Raw genomic sequence first — 16,670 nt, 5'->3', positions numbered from 1 at the left:
ACGCGCAATCGCATGACCGCACGTGCGCCCGATAAAACCGTCTATAGCAACTCCTCGCTAGTCAAGAAAGGTCAAATTAATTAATTAAAAAGTGCAACAAAGAATGTTTACAGTGTATGAACCATAGGCAGTTCCTACTTGACTGCACATCTTCAACCGAAAATGAGTAAAGAGGCGAAACATGAGTGAAGCTGGTTGTTGGTTGCTGAAACCATCAATCAATCAATCAATCAATCAAATTTTATTTATAGAGCGCCTTACAACAACCAAAAGGAGCACAAGGCGCTTTCCAGTAAAAACATCAACAGTAGATAATAAAATGCATCAATGGATAATAAACTATAACAACGATAGACAATAAAATATAACAACACACTATAAAATAGCAATAGAAACAAAGGCTACGTGTTAAAAGCTTGTAAGAATAAATATGTTTTCAGCTGTGATTTAAAAACACTCAGCACAGAGATGCTTCGTAAATGTGCTGGAAGTGCGTTCCACAGCTGTGGTCCCTGGACTGCAAATGACCGGCCTCCAAACTTTTTATATTTAAATTTAGGGATAATCAGAGAGGTATGTTGTGAGGAGCGAAGAGTTCTGGATGGTTGATAGACTGTTATTAGTTCGGCAAGGTAGGCTGGTGCCAGATCATTGATGACTTTAAACACAAACAACAAGACCTTATACTCCACCCGAAACCGCACAGGAAGCCAGTGAAGTGAGCGGAGGACAGGAGTTATGTGGGAACGTTTGGAAGTGTCCGTGAGAAGACGTGCTGCCGCGTTTTGCACCATTTGAAGCCGATTGAGGAGTGATTGATTAAGTCCAGTGTAAAGAGCATTACAGTAGTCTATCCTCGAGCTGATGAAGGCATGAATAGCCTTTTCAAGATCAGCTCGGGATAAGAATGATTTGACCTTACTGAGAAGTCTTAGCTGGTAAAAACTTGCCTTCACTACTGCACTAATCTGCTTATCAAAATGCAAATTATTGTCAAAAATAACACCCAGGTTACGAACGGAAGGTGCAAACTGAGGTGTTAGAGGACCAAAATTAAGCAGGGTACTGGGTGAATCCGGGCTAAACAGGATGTACTCAGTCTTTTCTTCATTCAGATGAAGGAAGTTCTGGGAAAGCCACTGTTTGATATCCTGAATGCAATTATGGAGAGGGTCCAGTGCAGAACAATCACTCAGAGTCACAGGAAGATAAATCTGGAGGTCGTCTGCGTAGAAATGAAACTGAATGTTGTGCTTAGAGATGACTTCACCAAGTGGCAGCATATAGAGTGAGAACAATATAGGACCGAGAATAGATCCTTGAGGCACACCAGATGATAGAGGAGCAACCGAGGAAGAATAGTCATTTAACATTACTGAAAAAGTTCTGTTAGATAGGTATGATGAAAACCAGTCTAGCACTACTCCCTGTAGTCCAACAACATGTTGGAGACGAGAAATGAGGATGGCATGATCCACGGTGTCAAATGCAGCTGTTAGGTCCAATAACACCAAAACCATAGAGCTCTTAGTATCCAGGGCTCGAAGAATGTCATTTTGGACCCTCAGTAACGCTGATTCTGTGCTATGTCTAGACCTAAAACCAGACTGAAATGTATCACCAATGCCGTGCAGTTGAAGGTGAGACTGAAGCTGTGCATAAACGAGCTTCTCCATCACTTTAGAGAGGAATGGAAGGTTAGATATAGGACGGAAGTTGGATGGTATGGAGGGATCAAGGTTGGGCTTCTTAAGCAACGGTCTTACAATAGCGTGCTTGAGTGCAGCGGGAACAGTTCCCACAGTGAAACAGCTGTTTATGAAGAAGACAAGGAAGGGACCTATGGTGTCAACAGCCTCCTTCAAAATCTTAGCAGGAACAGCGTCTAGCAGGCAGGTGGTAGGCTTCAACTCTTGGACTGCTTTTTTGAGGTCCACAAGAGTAACAGGATCGAAGTTCTCTAGCACACATTGCGCCGCACGAGAAGACATGGCAACAGTGTGAACTTGTGTAATGGTTTGCCTGACAGACCAGACCTTGTTCAAGAAATAGTCTTTAAATGCATTACATGTGTGTTCAGAGACATCATTCAAAGTGACAGGCACCGGATTTATGACAGAATTAATAGTGCTGAACAAAATTCCAGGGCGGTGACTGTTGCTATTGATGAGAGTAGAAAGGTACTGTCCTTTAGCTTCCTTCAGTGCACTCTGATAGGTGGCAAGACTGTCTCTAAACATTTCCAATGACACCTGCAGCCTATCCTTCTTCCATTTTCGCTCAGCCCGTCTACACTGGCGCCTCAGAGCCCGAGTTGTATCATTGAGCCAGGGGTCCAACGGACCATTGGTCGACTTCACCTTATAGGGCGCAACAGTATCCATGATCTGGGAACAGATGGTATGGAAGGAGGAGAGTAAAAGGTCAGGACACAGAGACGATGCTAATTCAGCAAAAGAGGCGAGGTCAGAAACAGAGATGGCAGCAACAAAGTCATCGACTGTAGATGAGGTAATAATGCGACGACGATGATGGGCAGTAGATGTTGGTGTTGGAGTAGCAGCAGAAATGTCAAACCGTATGAGAGAGTGGTCAGAGATGGGAAAATCCATGACCTCATAATTTAACACAACCACCCCACGAGAGATAATAAGGTCTAGAGTGTGACCTAACCTATGAGTGGGACAGGAAATGGACTGAGCCAGATCTAATGAGTCTAAAAGTGCCTTAAAATCATTAGCAAATTTATCAGAGGGGCAGCAAACATGAATGTTAAAGTCACCACAAATTAGAATATTGTCAAACTTTGCCAAAAACTCAATCAAAAACTCTGAGAACTCAATTAAAAACTCTTTATTTAATTTGGGCGGCCGATAGATTACTGCACATAAAATAGGAAAGGGTAGAGTGAGCACAAATACTTGTAACTCAAAGCTGGAGTACCCTCTAGTGGACAGCTGGCGGCACTTCAGGGACTGTCTATGTGTAGTGGCTATCCCCCCGCCCCTACCCGTTTGCCGCGGTGTGTTTAGGTAAAGGTAACCAGAGGGGAGGAGTTCCGAAAAGGCACTGACCTCACCTCGGGGAAGCCAGGTTTCAGTGAGAAAAAAACAAATCCAGATTATGAGACGAGATGACATCATTAAGGACAAAAGTTTTGTTATTAAGCGATCTGGTGTTACAAAGTGCCATACGGAACGTATTTAAGTTGACAGGCGACGATGTCACACGAGGAATTGGACGGAGGTTTTCTTGAACACAACCCCGGGTGGATGTTTTAACGCGCCGGGTACACCAAGATGGAACGTCACTGTTGGAGCTAACCGGCCGAAGCCACCGGTAGCATTCCCGCGATCTTCCAGCATTGCCAAATCCTGAGTGATCTTTACATCTCGGCGATGGAAAATCCAGGTGAGTCCTCAGCCTGACATGTAACCCGCCTCTCCGACCGCGTCTTTTGCGGCGCTTACTGCCTGGTAGCAAACAGACAGTGCGTCTCAGGAAAGGTGGAATAGATGTCAACAGTGGCGGTGGTGGTGTTTTAAAGGACTGGACATTTAAGATGCGATTAGTTGTGAAACGCAATTCCAGCAGCGTGGTGCGATCATAAACAATAAGCGACGATACGTTAGTAAAAACAAACATGAGAAAACAGAGGAGCAAGTGGCAAGCCAAACACAGCGGCGCCATCTTAATCGAAGTAGATAATCTCCATGCCCGCCTAGCTCGACTGTAGTGACAGCAGTGGCAGTTCACCCGTCACTCAAGTGGCCACGCCCTTAACTATGCAGAACTTTAAGGCTTAATATCATGAAATGGATGAGTAACAAAAAAATGCACCCCCCTCACAATTGTCAAGAAGGGCAAAATTAGCTTAATAGACCAAAAACACTTTTTGTACCATGCTGTAAATATATTTATTTTTGCTGTAAAGTTGGCCATTTTAACATTGGGGTCTATGGGAATTGACTTCCTTTTGGACCCAGCCTCTAGTGGCCAGTCGATCAACTGCAGTTTAAGTCACTTCAGCATTGGCATCATCAAAGGGATCAGAAGGTTGCCCCTCTGTAGGAACAGAGAGATTTAAAACATGGCTTGAGTCCATGATATATTAAAAGATTTTCAAAACTAATAGATTTAGTTTGGGTTGATGATACACACAAGCATGTTTTCTGCAAAGGCAATTTTTCCACACAGGCAGAAGCTGGCATTTCCTTGAGGGTTTTGTGAAGAAACAATATTTGCCCATCTGCCAATGTTCTCATACAGAGGTGGAATGAGGTTTGATGGAAGAAATTTGCAGTTATAAAACGTCAATCATATATCCCCAGTTTTCTTTTTAAGCTCTCCTGGGTACAACATAAACCGGCCCACGCCCACCTCAGCACCAACCAACAGGAACAGGGAGAGGTAGACAAAAACAAAAATATTACCTCAACACAGCACCCATTTTTCTCACCTCGGAAGCTGAACTGAGGTAACAGACAAGATTGAACTTGCCACAAAAGAACTCCAAATATCCACATCTAAAAGCTCTGAACCCAACCCTCAACCGGTCCTCCCTTTTTCCAGGACCAGTCTGGGAATACAGCACAATGCCGCTGTTTTAATTCCAGCTGGATCTCCCATTGCTGTCATACTGTATACAGCAGCAGCTGGGTTGGCAAGGTTGTGGCCATGTCGTCTCCTCCCAGAGCCTAGAATACCCACAATGCCTTATAAGGGCAGGTCATGCTTCTGAGCGTGGGACGGGGGTTCCCACATGAGTTTCTGTGTCTATCCAATGCTGAGCGGTTGGAGGTTGGAACAGACATGGCAATGCCACCCCTTCCTTCCAGCTTTCTATCTCTGGCCTCTAACAAGCTGTGTTTATAACTTTGGGTGCCTACAGCATACCCTAGAGAAAGATGTTATGGGGCATAGGTAGTATTGCATTTGCTAAAATTTGAGGGTTTGGAAAGAGCTGGATTAATAACTGGGGGGATAGTATTGGTCAACTGATCCCCAACTCAAAGTGCCTTGCAGTACAAATCTCAAATTTTGGTTGCATGTTAGGCATTTTTTCGATGTCCTTGCAGTGCATTATTCCAATTGCTAACCTTGAGTATTTGTTAGTACTACATAAGGGCCTCTGAATAGTGACAGATACTGTTTCTAAGATGACTTCCTCTACTGAAAAGCCAAGGCTGTTGAGCTGTCAGTGGTCAATTAGAGATGTTGATATTTTATTTTCAACTCCACATCCACTGGAAATGGGATGCATAACAATCCTTCAAGATGATGCTGAAAATTTCCGTTATGGGCCTTCCTGTTTTCTGGTGCTTCAGGAGCCCGTGATCACCAACAATTGGACATTTTCTCAGAACTTAAAGATCATTTGCAGACTTCTAAAGCCGGCAGCCAACATTTGCCACTCTTACCCAAAACTGTCCCAATCAAAGAAACAGTGGCATGTTGTTTGTTAATTCTTAACGCCATTCCAGCATCTATGGCTATATTATGGCAAGAACTGGTTAATTCATACACAAGTAGATCCACACAAGTTGTGGGAGGGGCAATTTGGCATTTCCAATTCACATAACTTTAATGTTTTTAGGCCTGTGGGAGGAAACCGGAGTACCCAGAGTAAACACACACTGACACAGCTGGGGCTCGAACCGGGGACCTTCTTGCTGTGAGGCAGCAGTGCTCCCCACAAAGTAGTGTAACTCCACTCTGATGACAATACAAATCTTTTTGAAACAAAATAATTGGGAACAAAGCTGAAATCCACTAAAAAATTTAATGACAAGGATACAGATGCTGATCATAAGTACAGTTAGAGATAACCAGGTCACCAAAACAAGCATGACGTAAATCAATGAACAAAATCATGTACTTTAATGAGTAACAAGGCTTTAATACTTTACTGACTTTTATCTCATTCAACAGCATTGGACTTTGCTGCATTGTGCACTTATATTTATAGCTCGTGATTTTAGTCGAATAGCAATTAATGTGTGTTGACTTAACTTCTCACACATTTGCTCTCAACAGCCTCTCAATTTCTTTCTCCCTAAATCAGGGTTTCCCGCAGCATATTTCAGTTAAGGCGGGCTGCCTAAGCTTGGAAACCCTACCGCCTTAACTAGGTCGTCCAAAAAAAACAAAAAATTCGCTGCACAAAAGGCCGTCAAGTGCATCTCGGAGAATAGCGTGTACGCACATCACACCGCGAGCGTGCACGCGCACCACACGGCCGAAATGAGATAAGACGTGGTCCGTCACGTCTGGAGGATAGCCAGTTGATAAAATGCGTGTCCGTGAGCGCTCTTGCTCACTTTATTAATTTGCATTATTTACATGCTACAATAGTTACACTCTTTTAAGATAATGTACTGTATCTATCTATCATCGATCGCCAGACGTTTATTAACCCTTTAGTTTCACTTCATCACGCAGCTATTCCCGTTAGGTAAAAACTTTTAATTCATTAATAATCTAGTATGTGTTCATTTTTTTCATAGTTTCTTCGAAATTAAGTTTTATATGAGTGTTTTAAAAATAAATATTTTATTTATTTATTTTATTAAAATATTTTAATTTTCATCATGACGCATACGCCCCCGCCCCTTTGATTGCCACGCCCTCCGCCACGACCACCCAACCCTACCACCTTAACTAACAAATTTTCTGCGGGAAATTATATACCTGCTAAATAATATATATTTAAAAGCCCTCGTAGCATAATATTGACACAGTATCATGGGAAGCCACGAGATGATGCAAACATTTTGGATTCCCCTTGTTAGTATCTTTCTCTCCCTAAAGAAAAACACTGAAGAGCTTATTTCAACATCTTATTACAACATCTCAGCTAGCATATGACTGATCCCGACATGACACCACCAGGCAGGGAGTCTCGACTATAAGTCATGTGGTGGTGAGGTTAACATAATGTATCAGTGTGGATACCAACACTCCACACAGACGCATCATTCAGTGGCAGACCATTGAGTTAGATGACCAGCTGGTGACCATACGCTTAGTTGCTGCAGCAACCATGAAAATGTCATGCAACGGGTGCAGATAGCCACCACGCCCATTCATTCCAAACATTACAGCCTTCGTTAGGAGATACCAGCAGATTCTCAAGGGAAGGGCAAAAGGACAACCACCCTTAAGCTGGTGATAAAGCTAAAACAGTAGGAGGATTCATAGACACAGTCATGGGCCAATAAACCAAAGTGAATTGCAGAACATTTACATGCATCTGCTCAGACTAATAACTACATCAAGTTCTAGTGAAGTCATGCAAAATGGCTATTTTATCCTTTTAAAGGGTGCCCAAATATATCTAAAATTTGGAGAGCATATGACTACATGTCTTACAGAGTAAAAGTTTTGTTTTTCTTAAGGAGTCGTTCCATATATCTGGGAAATGGGTAGTGCAATAGGTATGTTCAATTTGATGATCGCTCACAAACATGTCTGGACTTAGTTTCACACACACACTTCTTATCTCTGCTGGGATATCATGATGGCATTTCTAAACACGCTTTCCCAGTTTATATGAAGGCCTCCATTCGAGAAGATTCAGTAAGAGTTGTGTGAGAAAATGTACAGCTTGATTTCATTATCAAAGCACTGTTTACATTTACATTTGCATATGTGGCAGACACTTAATCCAAAGTCCATACATTTATTTGTATTTCCTAGGGATTGAATCCACAACCTCTGCGCTGCTAAAGCAACTGTCTACCTGTTAAGCTTGGATCACATGATGTTTGGAACAGATTATAGCTTTTAAGTACTGGAGCCTGTTATTCACAAAATGACATAATAACACAGAGCCAGACATTACACATGTCTCTGTCCATAAGACAGCGGTCAAGAAATATACAAGAAAAAACTGCCCACCAAGTAGTAGCACTCTGTATGGGTGTTGTTGTTACCAACAGGGCGTTTTCTTCATAGTAATGCAAGCACTGTTTTAATGGTAAACCTCGTTCCCAACACGGAGGCAATACATTTAACACTGGTCAACAGCTCGGAAACACTCTCGCTCAATATGCATATTTTACCCTCCCTTTCATTTCTGTGGCCTGGTGCAAGGACACACCTGGCTTGGATTGCATGACTTGTGTACCTGCTGCAGAACCTAGTTAAAGGTTAACCCACACCTTCTAGATCCCATCATGAGCAGAACCAGAATCATGTCATAAAGGTTTCACTTCAAAGGTCTTTGATAAAGACCATTGCTCAACTAAGTCTTGAGCAGGATGCTTGTGATGAATGGTACCATGAACATATGGACCCAGATCGGCATAAATTAGTAACTTTAAAACGTGTTCAAAGCTGTAAATCACAGGAGTCTTATTAGACACAAAAATATTTCAAAAGCGCCATCACACATGATTCCAGTTCCAATGAAACGTTATCAGATCTGCCAAGAAGCTGAAAGACCGAACGCGAACATTAAGTTTAATCAAGCGAACAAGAATGAATAAACTAATGTGAAATTCCATGAATGCAGTTGTTCTTTGGGCAGAAAGATGTAATCACCGCTGTAATCTCATCTGTGGGCGTTTTTTCCAGAGAAAACCTCTGGAAAAAGGAATGTAACCTTAGCCGCAAGTTTTAATCCCAAACGTCCACCCATGTCAATCTGGGCACAGTTTAAACCTGTGTCAGAGGATCTCAGATGGCTTAGAGATGATCTAACACAATCAGGTTAATCAGTATGTCGGGGTAAGCAAAAACAAATCTCCTGAAACAACTTGTCAGCACAAAACCTAAAGTAATGCGAGCAGGTAAATCCTACTTTGCTCAATATATGAAAATCAGGGCTCCAGACTAACTTTTTTCACTAGGAGCACAGTGGCCCCCAACTGAAAATTTTAGGGGCGCAACCAGAAAATTTAGGGGCACACACCGTAAATCAACATGCTAACCAAATAATCACATTTCTACTATTATCCACTGTATTACAAATAAATACTTTGATGATAGATGCAGAAAGTACAATGTGCTGTTGCAAATTCAGTGTCACATCACAAAAAAAGCTCAAAGTTACTGGTCGGACATGTGCGACTGGATGTAAAATTCAGTGGCACACTCTCAAAATTTGGTGGCAGTCTGGAGCTCAGAAAATGTTTTTCACTTTTCTTACCGGTTCACTTATTTTCTTCTATTCTTTTTTGGACAAGGTACAATGTTGATATATACAAGTATGGACTAAAGGATTAATACAATAGACATGCACCACAATGGTAAAACTTTGAATACCCTGCTGTAGTATGTAAATATCAAAAATCCAAAGCACACGAATGTTATATCATCTGATCCTAGCACACTAGTCGTTTAGGGGTTATTAAAAAGAAATTAGAAATACTTTATACTAAAAGCCTTTAGTCTGGCTTTGCATTTTTCCTGATATGGAGCAGAATGAAGGCCAAGGGCAGGGCCCTCGATGGGAAATTTGAAGTGGAAAAGCCACAGCTAAATTAAGAAAAACTGCAGATCCGACAATGAGCTCATGACTCACCACAGGGCAGAAAGACATTTACTCACACAAGACCAAATTCTGAGAGTCTTGTGTCCCCTCCGACCTCCAACTTCCTCCAGTTCTCACACTGAAAACGTTATGAGAGCAAAACTTGCTGTACTGTAAACAAATACAATGCCTACATGCATGTATAGCACGAAGATCATAATATGCAAAATTTTTACATTACAGAATTGCTTTGGGCCTTTTTTTACTAATATCACACACAGACAATTTTTCTTTGTTTGTGTGATGCTATTCTGAGAGTAACACAAGATGTTTGGTGTGAAATGAATACAAACTTAGTGTACAACTTAATATTATATTTAACTGACAATAAAACAAATACATTAATAGCAGCCATAACAGTAATAGTTAGGTTTAATGCCTAATAAAGTAGACACCCGTTTATTTGAATGCTTGGTTAGCCCTGAAAACTTCCTGTTCTGAGAATCACACGCACAGGTGTATCCCCTATGAGAAGATCTCCGGGACATGCTGACAGCTGCTACTCGACAGACCAGCAATAAGGGAAGGGCTGGTGTGCACAAATGCACACATTGCACAACCACAATTGTCACCAACCCTCCCAGTCTGAACCAAATATTTTGCCACCTCATATCTCAACACCATAAACAGATGAAGAACACAACAGTGATCGGACGAATGCAAAACAGACTACACAAGAAGTTACTTCTGTTGGCATACGGCATACTGTACGTTTTATTGCTGGATGGAAAAGACTGTACAGTGTACATGGCTCAATAATGACAGACACAAAGCTAAGCAGAAAGTTAACTGTCTGGGGATGGGGAACAGCTGGAAAATTGTTTAAGTCTCCCTGCATTTAACCAAAACCCAGTTGCTATAATATGCTCTTTTTTGGAGCTCTACCTCAAAGTATTTCACTTTCACCCAGAGTGGCGAATCCATCAGTTTATATGAGAAGCACACTGTTCTTGGAAATGTACTATACAACCACTCTAAGTTTGTTTATAGTAATAATTCACCAAGGCATCCACCTACAAGCCTACTCAACTGGAAGCAATTGTTGTCAATTATAGTAGTTACACCACAACAAGTATTGCACAATAAATACATTTGCAGCCTCCTCCTGCGGCATTTCATTCTGCACATGTTTTGCAACACATGGATGGAGACATACTGTATCATGCCTTTCGGGTCACGACTACGACCTTAAGATATCACTAGCATACTTGTACATGCACCCTGACAAAGTACAGTATAGCAAAGTCCGCATACACACACAGTGGCATCTCTGATAGGAGGATTGAGTGAGGTTAGTTTGCAATGACAGATAAATACCAGCTGGTCTCCTTCAACTCAATTCTCAATGAGTGGACTGGAAAAAATGTGGTCAATCAAATCACTTCCAAATTGAACACAAAGTCTAAGCTTCGGAGATGAGGGTTTGTTTATATAGACGTCATTCATTTGAATAATCATCAGTGAATAAAAAAGGAGTGGTTGTTTAGATCTGTACGAGTCGTAGTAAAAATTAGCTGATCAACATGACACAGTGGTCGTGTCAAAACCTAGTGAGCCGCCACGCGGTATTGATTCAAAAAAATGATGCCTAGAATAGATAGAGATCTCACTTGGTTTAAACAAAGCGTGTTTCCCAAAATGAATATATCAACAAATGACATTAAATATAGTAATCGTTGAAGAAAGTCAGCACGCTGACACTCAACAAACACGCGTGGGAAATGTAAAGTCGCACGTCATAAAGGTTAAAATGTCACGCGTGCTTCGATTCAAACATAAAATGAATGCCGCGTCACTTACCTTGTTTAAACTACAAATCCAGAAATGTCCCAAAGCAAAAGTGCTTTATCACTGGACCACTGCATTCATTCCCGGTCAAATGCAGTTTTAGAGAAAGTAATTTGCTCTCAAACTCCGTCTTCAGATGTAATCTGGACCTTTGCCTCCTTTCTTGAATCTAACGACCAAAGACACTGAAAAGTCTAGACGTCCAATCTCTTAGATCACTTGGATTTAGTAAAAGTATCAGCACATTAATGTCTTAAATTAACAGGTAGTCATGCACTAGTCTAATGTGTGATCATGTATGCCATGATACACTGAGTAAGGGTGTTTGAAATATTACCTCCCTCCCTCGTCTCTTACTGACTCACGAAAGACTGTACCAGGAAGTTCCCGGCCAATCCCACGACTAAAATCACACGTGTATCTTTTTACAATTTTGCTTAACGCATTAATTAATATGTGTATGAGCGTTTTATGAGAATGAGGCGGTCATTTTGAAAGAAAAAAAAACTATTTTTAATTTAGTAATGTGCGCTGTTAAAAGCAGTTATTGCAGTTGACCTGCTTCCTCACTGAAGGAGTGCTTATTTTTAACAAATATGCTTGTTTGTGAAAATACGTGTGTGATTTTAATATAAAATAACTTCGCTTAAGGTTTAATACGCATGTCTATGATTATAATTATGTCTTTTAAATGTTAAACCAAGGTAAAGAAGGCGTTTCTCATAGGTATGCTTGGGTAACTGCGCACTCTACAGACAGTACTGAGGTATTGCACTACAGGGCTTACGTCGCAGCATCAACGTGAATGACTGATGTGCATTACGTCATTGCAGAAGAATCCACAGTGAAGCTACTTTAATCTGCTGAGGATTTTACCTTGACCTTCTACTTTTATTTTGATAAAATCAACCATTTATTTGAAAATGTTAGTGTGCCATTAAGTTCAACTATAAAAATGTGGTGTTGTTTCAACTCATTGCTAGGTCAAAAATTGTCATTTTTGGTTAATTTAACCTAAAGATTGGGTTTGTCAGTATTAAACAACCCAGTGCCTTACCGAATAAAAGTACAGTAAACCTCTGGGCATCTATTACACACATGGAAAACATGCCCTGTGAAAGTACAGCATTACATTTTATCAATGAACACTGCTGAAACAAAATCCCTCGTGTCAAGGTGACCTGTACCGTGTGTGGTACTGTAGGAAGGGGGTGTGATCAATTCTGCTCTCGGTTTTGGTCCATAAAAACCCTTGACCGGCACATTTTTGCAGACCAGCTGAACAGGGAGGAAAGATTGTATCCTGTTGACAAGGCAATGTTGGACAGACAGATTGTACTAAAGGGTGTGTCTATATCTCCTGTCACCGGTTGGGTGGAAATGGGCATTACGGCAATTGTTCCCGTTTTTATCAGTGATTTAAGTACAGCTTATCCTTTTTTTGTTAATGTATATAACGCTCTCTCTCTCTCTCTCTCTCTCTCTCTCTCTCTCTCTCTCTCTCTCTCTTTCCCTTATGCACTCACACACATACACTTCAAGGGTCATGTGACGTTTGGGGAATGTCAGGATGCCTTTATGGAATTTCAGTGTCATTTCCTTAACCAAAGTATTCCATTCAATCTACACTGAACTCAAGTGGTTCTCAAACATTTAGTCCTGTGAAACTATTGGATGATTTGAGATGACTAAATGGACCATGAAGTGGTTGAGTTAAAAGAAAAGTAGTGCTTACAAACTAAATAAGAATAGAGAACAAAGCATAGTTGACTTAAACGGGTGCGACATTGGTAGTCAGCCAACTTTTTCCTTTTTGCCAACCAGACTAGAAACATGTGGGGCTTATATAACAACGAAGTTCTACAAAATAACAAAAAAATAAAAACTGACCAATACTTGCAATACAGCACTGACTAGTACTTGCTTATTTGATTATTTTTTTTTACAATTTAAGAATTAAAAATTCATACAAAAATGTATGCATGAAAAACAATTATTCACAATTATTCGCGGTTTTTGTATATTCATGCTTTTTTCATTCATTTTTGCTTAGAATTATTATATTCATTATTTACTGCAATGAATAATGCACTGAATAATTAACACAGAATTGTAGTTTGGTATTCATCCAATTATCTTGGCATCACAGCATTTGTTTCTTTTGCTGTAGACACCCTGGATTCTCATTATACTATCACAGCAAGAGTTGCTTTTTTTAACATTTATGTGCTGACAATCAAAATCTTGTTTACAACAAGCCTCAGTTACAATAAAAAGCTTTGCTAAGTAAGCTTACAAAAAACCTTGATAGCAGCTATCACAATAAACAATTTGTTGCAGTTGCATTATTTGTCTGTTTAGTTATGCAAATTGCTTCCTGTATTGATAATATGAAGTAGCACCCAAAACACAATCTGCTCTTACCTTGGTGCAGCATTGACAGTAAACCTCTCCATTTTTCCCTGGAGGTAATATGATTTCTCCAGTAGGTATCAACTGAATCTGAAGCTCCATCATGTTGCCGGTGTGTCCCAATGTCTCTGTACAAGTATATTTAGCCACTTTGCATGAGGGAAGCTTCAACCCTCACTGGCACTCCTGCTCTATGGGATTCATGAGATATGATGAGCATCTAAGGTGTAAACAATGATAGCAAGTGAAGATGAAAATTTTTACCTGTTGCAGTATAAAGAGAAAAAATACCTTTTTGGTATAGATGTAAGCGGTGTGCAAAAATCGTCCCACAGCCAGACATGTGCTTTATTTGATGTTCCCTGCTTCTGAGCCGCTCTAAGCACTGAGAGTTTGCCGTCAGGGTTTCCTCTAGGCTTTAGCATCCTGTCCTCGACTTTCCTGGGATAAACACCGGAGGAGCCCACTCCATTTCCCCTGCACATACTAGAAGTACGTTGTAATCTATAGCGAAAGGGTGTGAATTTTCTATGAATTTTAACAATGATGACAAAGCATGAACTTATTGACCTTAGCATTCCATTAGGGCCCTATACAAGAGACACACACACAATAGTATCCTCTTTTTTTTCCTAGAGGGTTTTTAATCCCAGGGAGAGTCAGCCAACTTTGGCTTAACTTAGCACTTTACAGTATACGTTACATTATTAATATGCTCGCTTGTACGGTTTAACCGCTTTCTCTACTTCTTATATTATCTATTGATTTTCTGTGTTCTCCTCTACATCTTCTCATGTAAAGCTGCTTTGCAACAATTAACACTTGTGAAAAGCGCTATATAAATAAAATTGAATTGAATTGAATTTAAGCTGGATCAAGACAAAATAATTAATTAGAAAATATTAAATGCTATTACAGTCAGTAACACTTTAAATTTTAAGTAACACAGTTTAAACTTCATAAGCAATGAGTCCATAATAACATGCCATGCTGAGAATGTAATTATGTTGCGTGAACATTATAAGAGCATTACCAATGCTTAAACATTTGTATATATGGTTGCCAGAAATGTGATTGTCAATTGTAAATGTGTTTGTAAAATAGAGATTGTTGGGGGGGGAAATGACACAGACTCACATCCTCTGACCTGTGACACTAGCTGAGACGTTCATGATTTCTGGGCATCAACAGGAAAAGTGGCCTTGGCATATTCCCTTTGAATGGTCTAAATTTGGATAAAGCCACATAGTGTATCATGTACTGATATGCTGCAAATAGACCCTTGGAGATGTTATCTAATAACAGATTGTCAGACTGTTAATAGTTGAGTAATGGTATCCTGTTTGTAAGAGAGGGAAATCATGGAATGGGGAGGCTTATGGTACTGGATGTGATAATGGGTGAAGGGTAAAATAAGGTTGAATGGATTTCATTAGTGTTATTGGTGAAAGTGTCACAATGGTTATGTAAGAGGCCATTTAGAATAGCTCTCCTAAATATACAACATTTGAAATGGATCAAAAAAGTTTATCAAAATCCTAAGACAAGAATGGGTATTGTTCAAATTTATTTTTTATTTCGAACCCGTCTCATAAATTATCATAATACAATTTGTCCACAGAAAACTATTTATATCAATAAAAGTTCATATAATTCCTGTTAACAATATCACCTTTGATGAAGCAGAACATTTTAAAACAACTTTTCTGAAAAGTTTTGATCCACTTTAAATGTTGACTGGTGTGCATCTGAGATGACAATAACTGCTTTAACCTCCTAAAACCAGAGCTTTTGCTTTCACTTTAGATTTCTATCAGCTATTTGGGGTTAGGAAGGAACAATAAATATAATAACCAATTTTTTTTCTTTGAACATGAAGCAATGTAATTGACCATGTTTGTGTACAACAGGTTCACAGAATTAAGTATTATGGTGCAAACAACAAAAATGTGATGTCCACATATGTGGACAAACCAGGTCATAAGAGGATAAAGAAAAAGAGGAAGGACCAGATATTTCTGTCTCTGTATTCTATACTATTTTAAAAGCTTCTCTTTGCTATTTTAAAGGGATAGTTCACTTTAAAATGAAAATTCTGTCATCATTTACTCATCTTCATGTTGTTTTAAACCGGTATGAATTTCTTTTTTCTGATGAACACAAAAGAAGACATTTTGAGAAATGATGGTAAACACACAGCAGATAGTGACCATTGACTTCCATAGTAGGAATTTTTTTTTGGAAATATTGTGATAAATGATGAGGAAAATATTTTGATAAATGATGGTAAGCACACAGTTAATGGTACCGATTAAATTCCATCATATTTTTTATTCCTACTATAGAAGTCAATGGTCACTGCTGTGTGTTTACCATCATTTCTCAAAATATCATCTTTTTTCTCAAAAAATTGGATGAGGATGAGTAAATGATGACAGAATCATTCATGACAGAATTTTCATTTTAAAGTGCACTATCCCTTTAAGTGCATATTTTCTACAAACAGTGCTGTGACTACATCAGGAGCTAAGTCCATGGATATATTGTGACCCACTACGTTTAGAAAAATGTTGCACTATACATGTTTGTTGTCATGTTATATCTGAACACAGTAGGTGGGTAAAATTGGCAAAATTTAGGCTATTAAACTATTCTCCAGTTATCCACTGCAGCACCACCTGCTGGCCGGGTTGTTTTGTTTAGAACAGTGGATTTAAAATCTTTTGACTTCAAGGCCCCCTATCGTCCACAACATTTAATGCACCCTTCACACTTCCAATTTCACAAAAATGTAATAAAATATTCTAGAGCATTCTTAGCATAACTTGGCCGATGTAGCCTATATTTATAAAACATAATATACATTATAAAATGAATATTAATAAATTAACTGAATATATAAAATTCTGTCATCATTTAATCATCCATGTAGTTA

General features: G+C 39.6%; 1 protein-coding gene across 2 annotated transcripts in view; it reads right to left on the bottom strand.

Annotated features, from left to right (window-relative positions):
• Positions 1-14,164, bottom strand: part of myo1cb (myosin Ic, paralog b) — a 61,845-nt gene extending 47,681 nt beyond the window's left edge. Inside the window, exons 1-2 of one of the 2 annotated variants that reach the window (XM_073862564.1) lie at positions 14,027-14,164; positions 13,748-13,926 (exon numbers count right to left, since the gene is read on the bottom strand). In XM_073862564.1, the coding sequence (XP_073718665.1) occupies positions 13,748-13,840 (93 nt within the window). In that variant the 5' untranslated portion in view covers positions 13,841-13,926; positions 14,027-14,164. Of the gene's footprint in view, positions 1-11,335; positions 11,694-13,747; positions 13,927-14,026 lie in introns of those variants that run through there. The other variant, XM_073862566.1, reaches the window with a different exon arrangement.
• Positions 14,165-16,670: the final 2,506 nt, after the last annotated feature.

Source organism: Misgurnus anguillicaudatus, chromosome 24 (assembly GCF_027580225.2).
Source record: "Misgurnus anguillicaudatus chromosome 24, ASM2758022v2, whole genome shotgun sequence".
NCBI lineage: Eukaryota > Metazoa > Chordata > Actinopteri > Cypriniformes > Cobitidae > Misgurnus > Misgurnus anguillicaudatus.
Note: the sequence above shows the minus strand (reverse complement) of the source record. Positions and strands in the feature narration are given on the sequence as shown.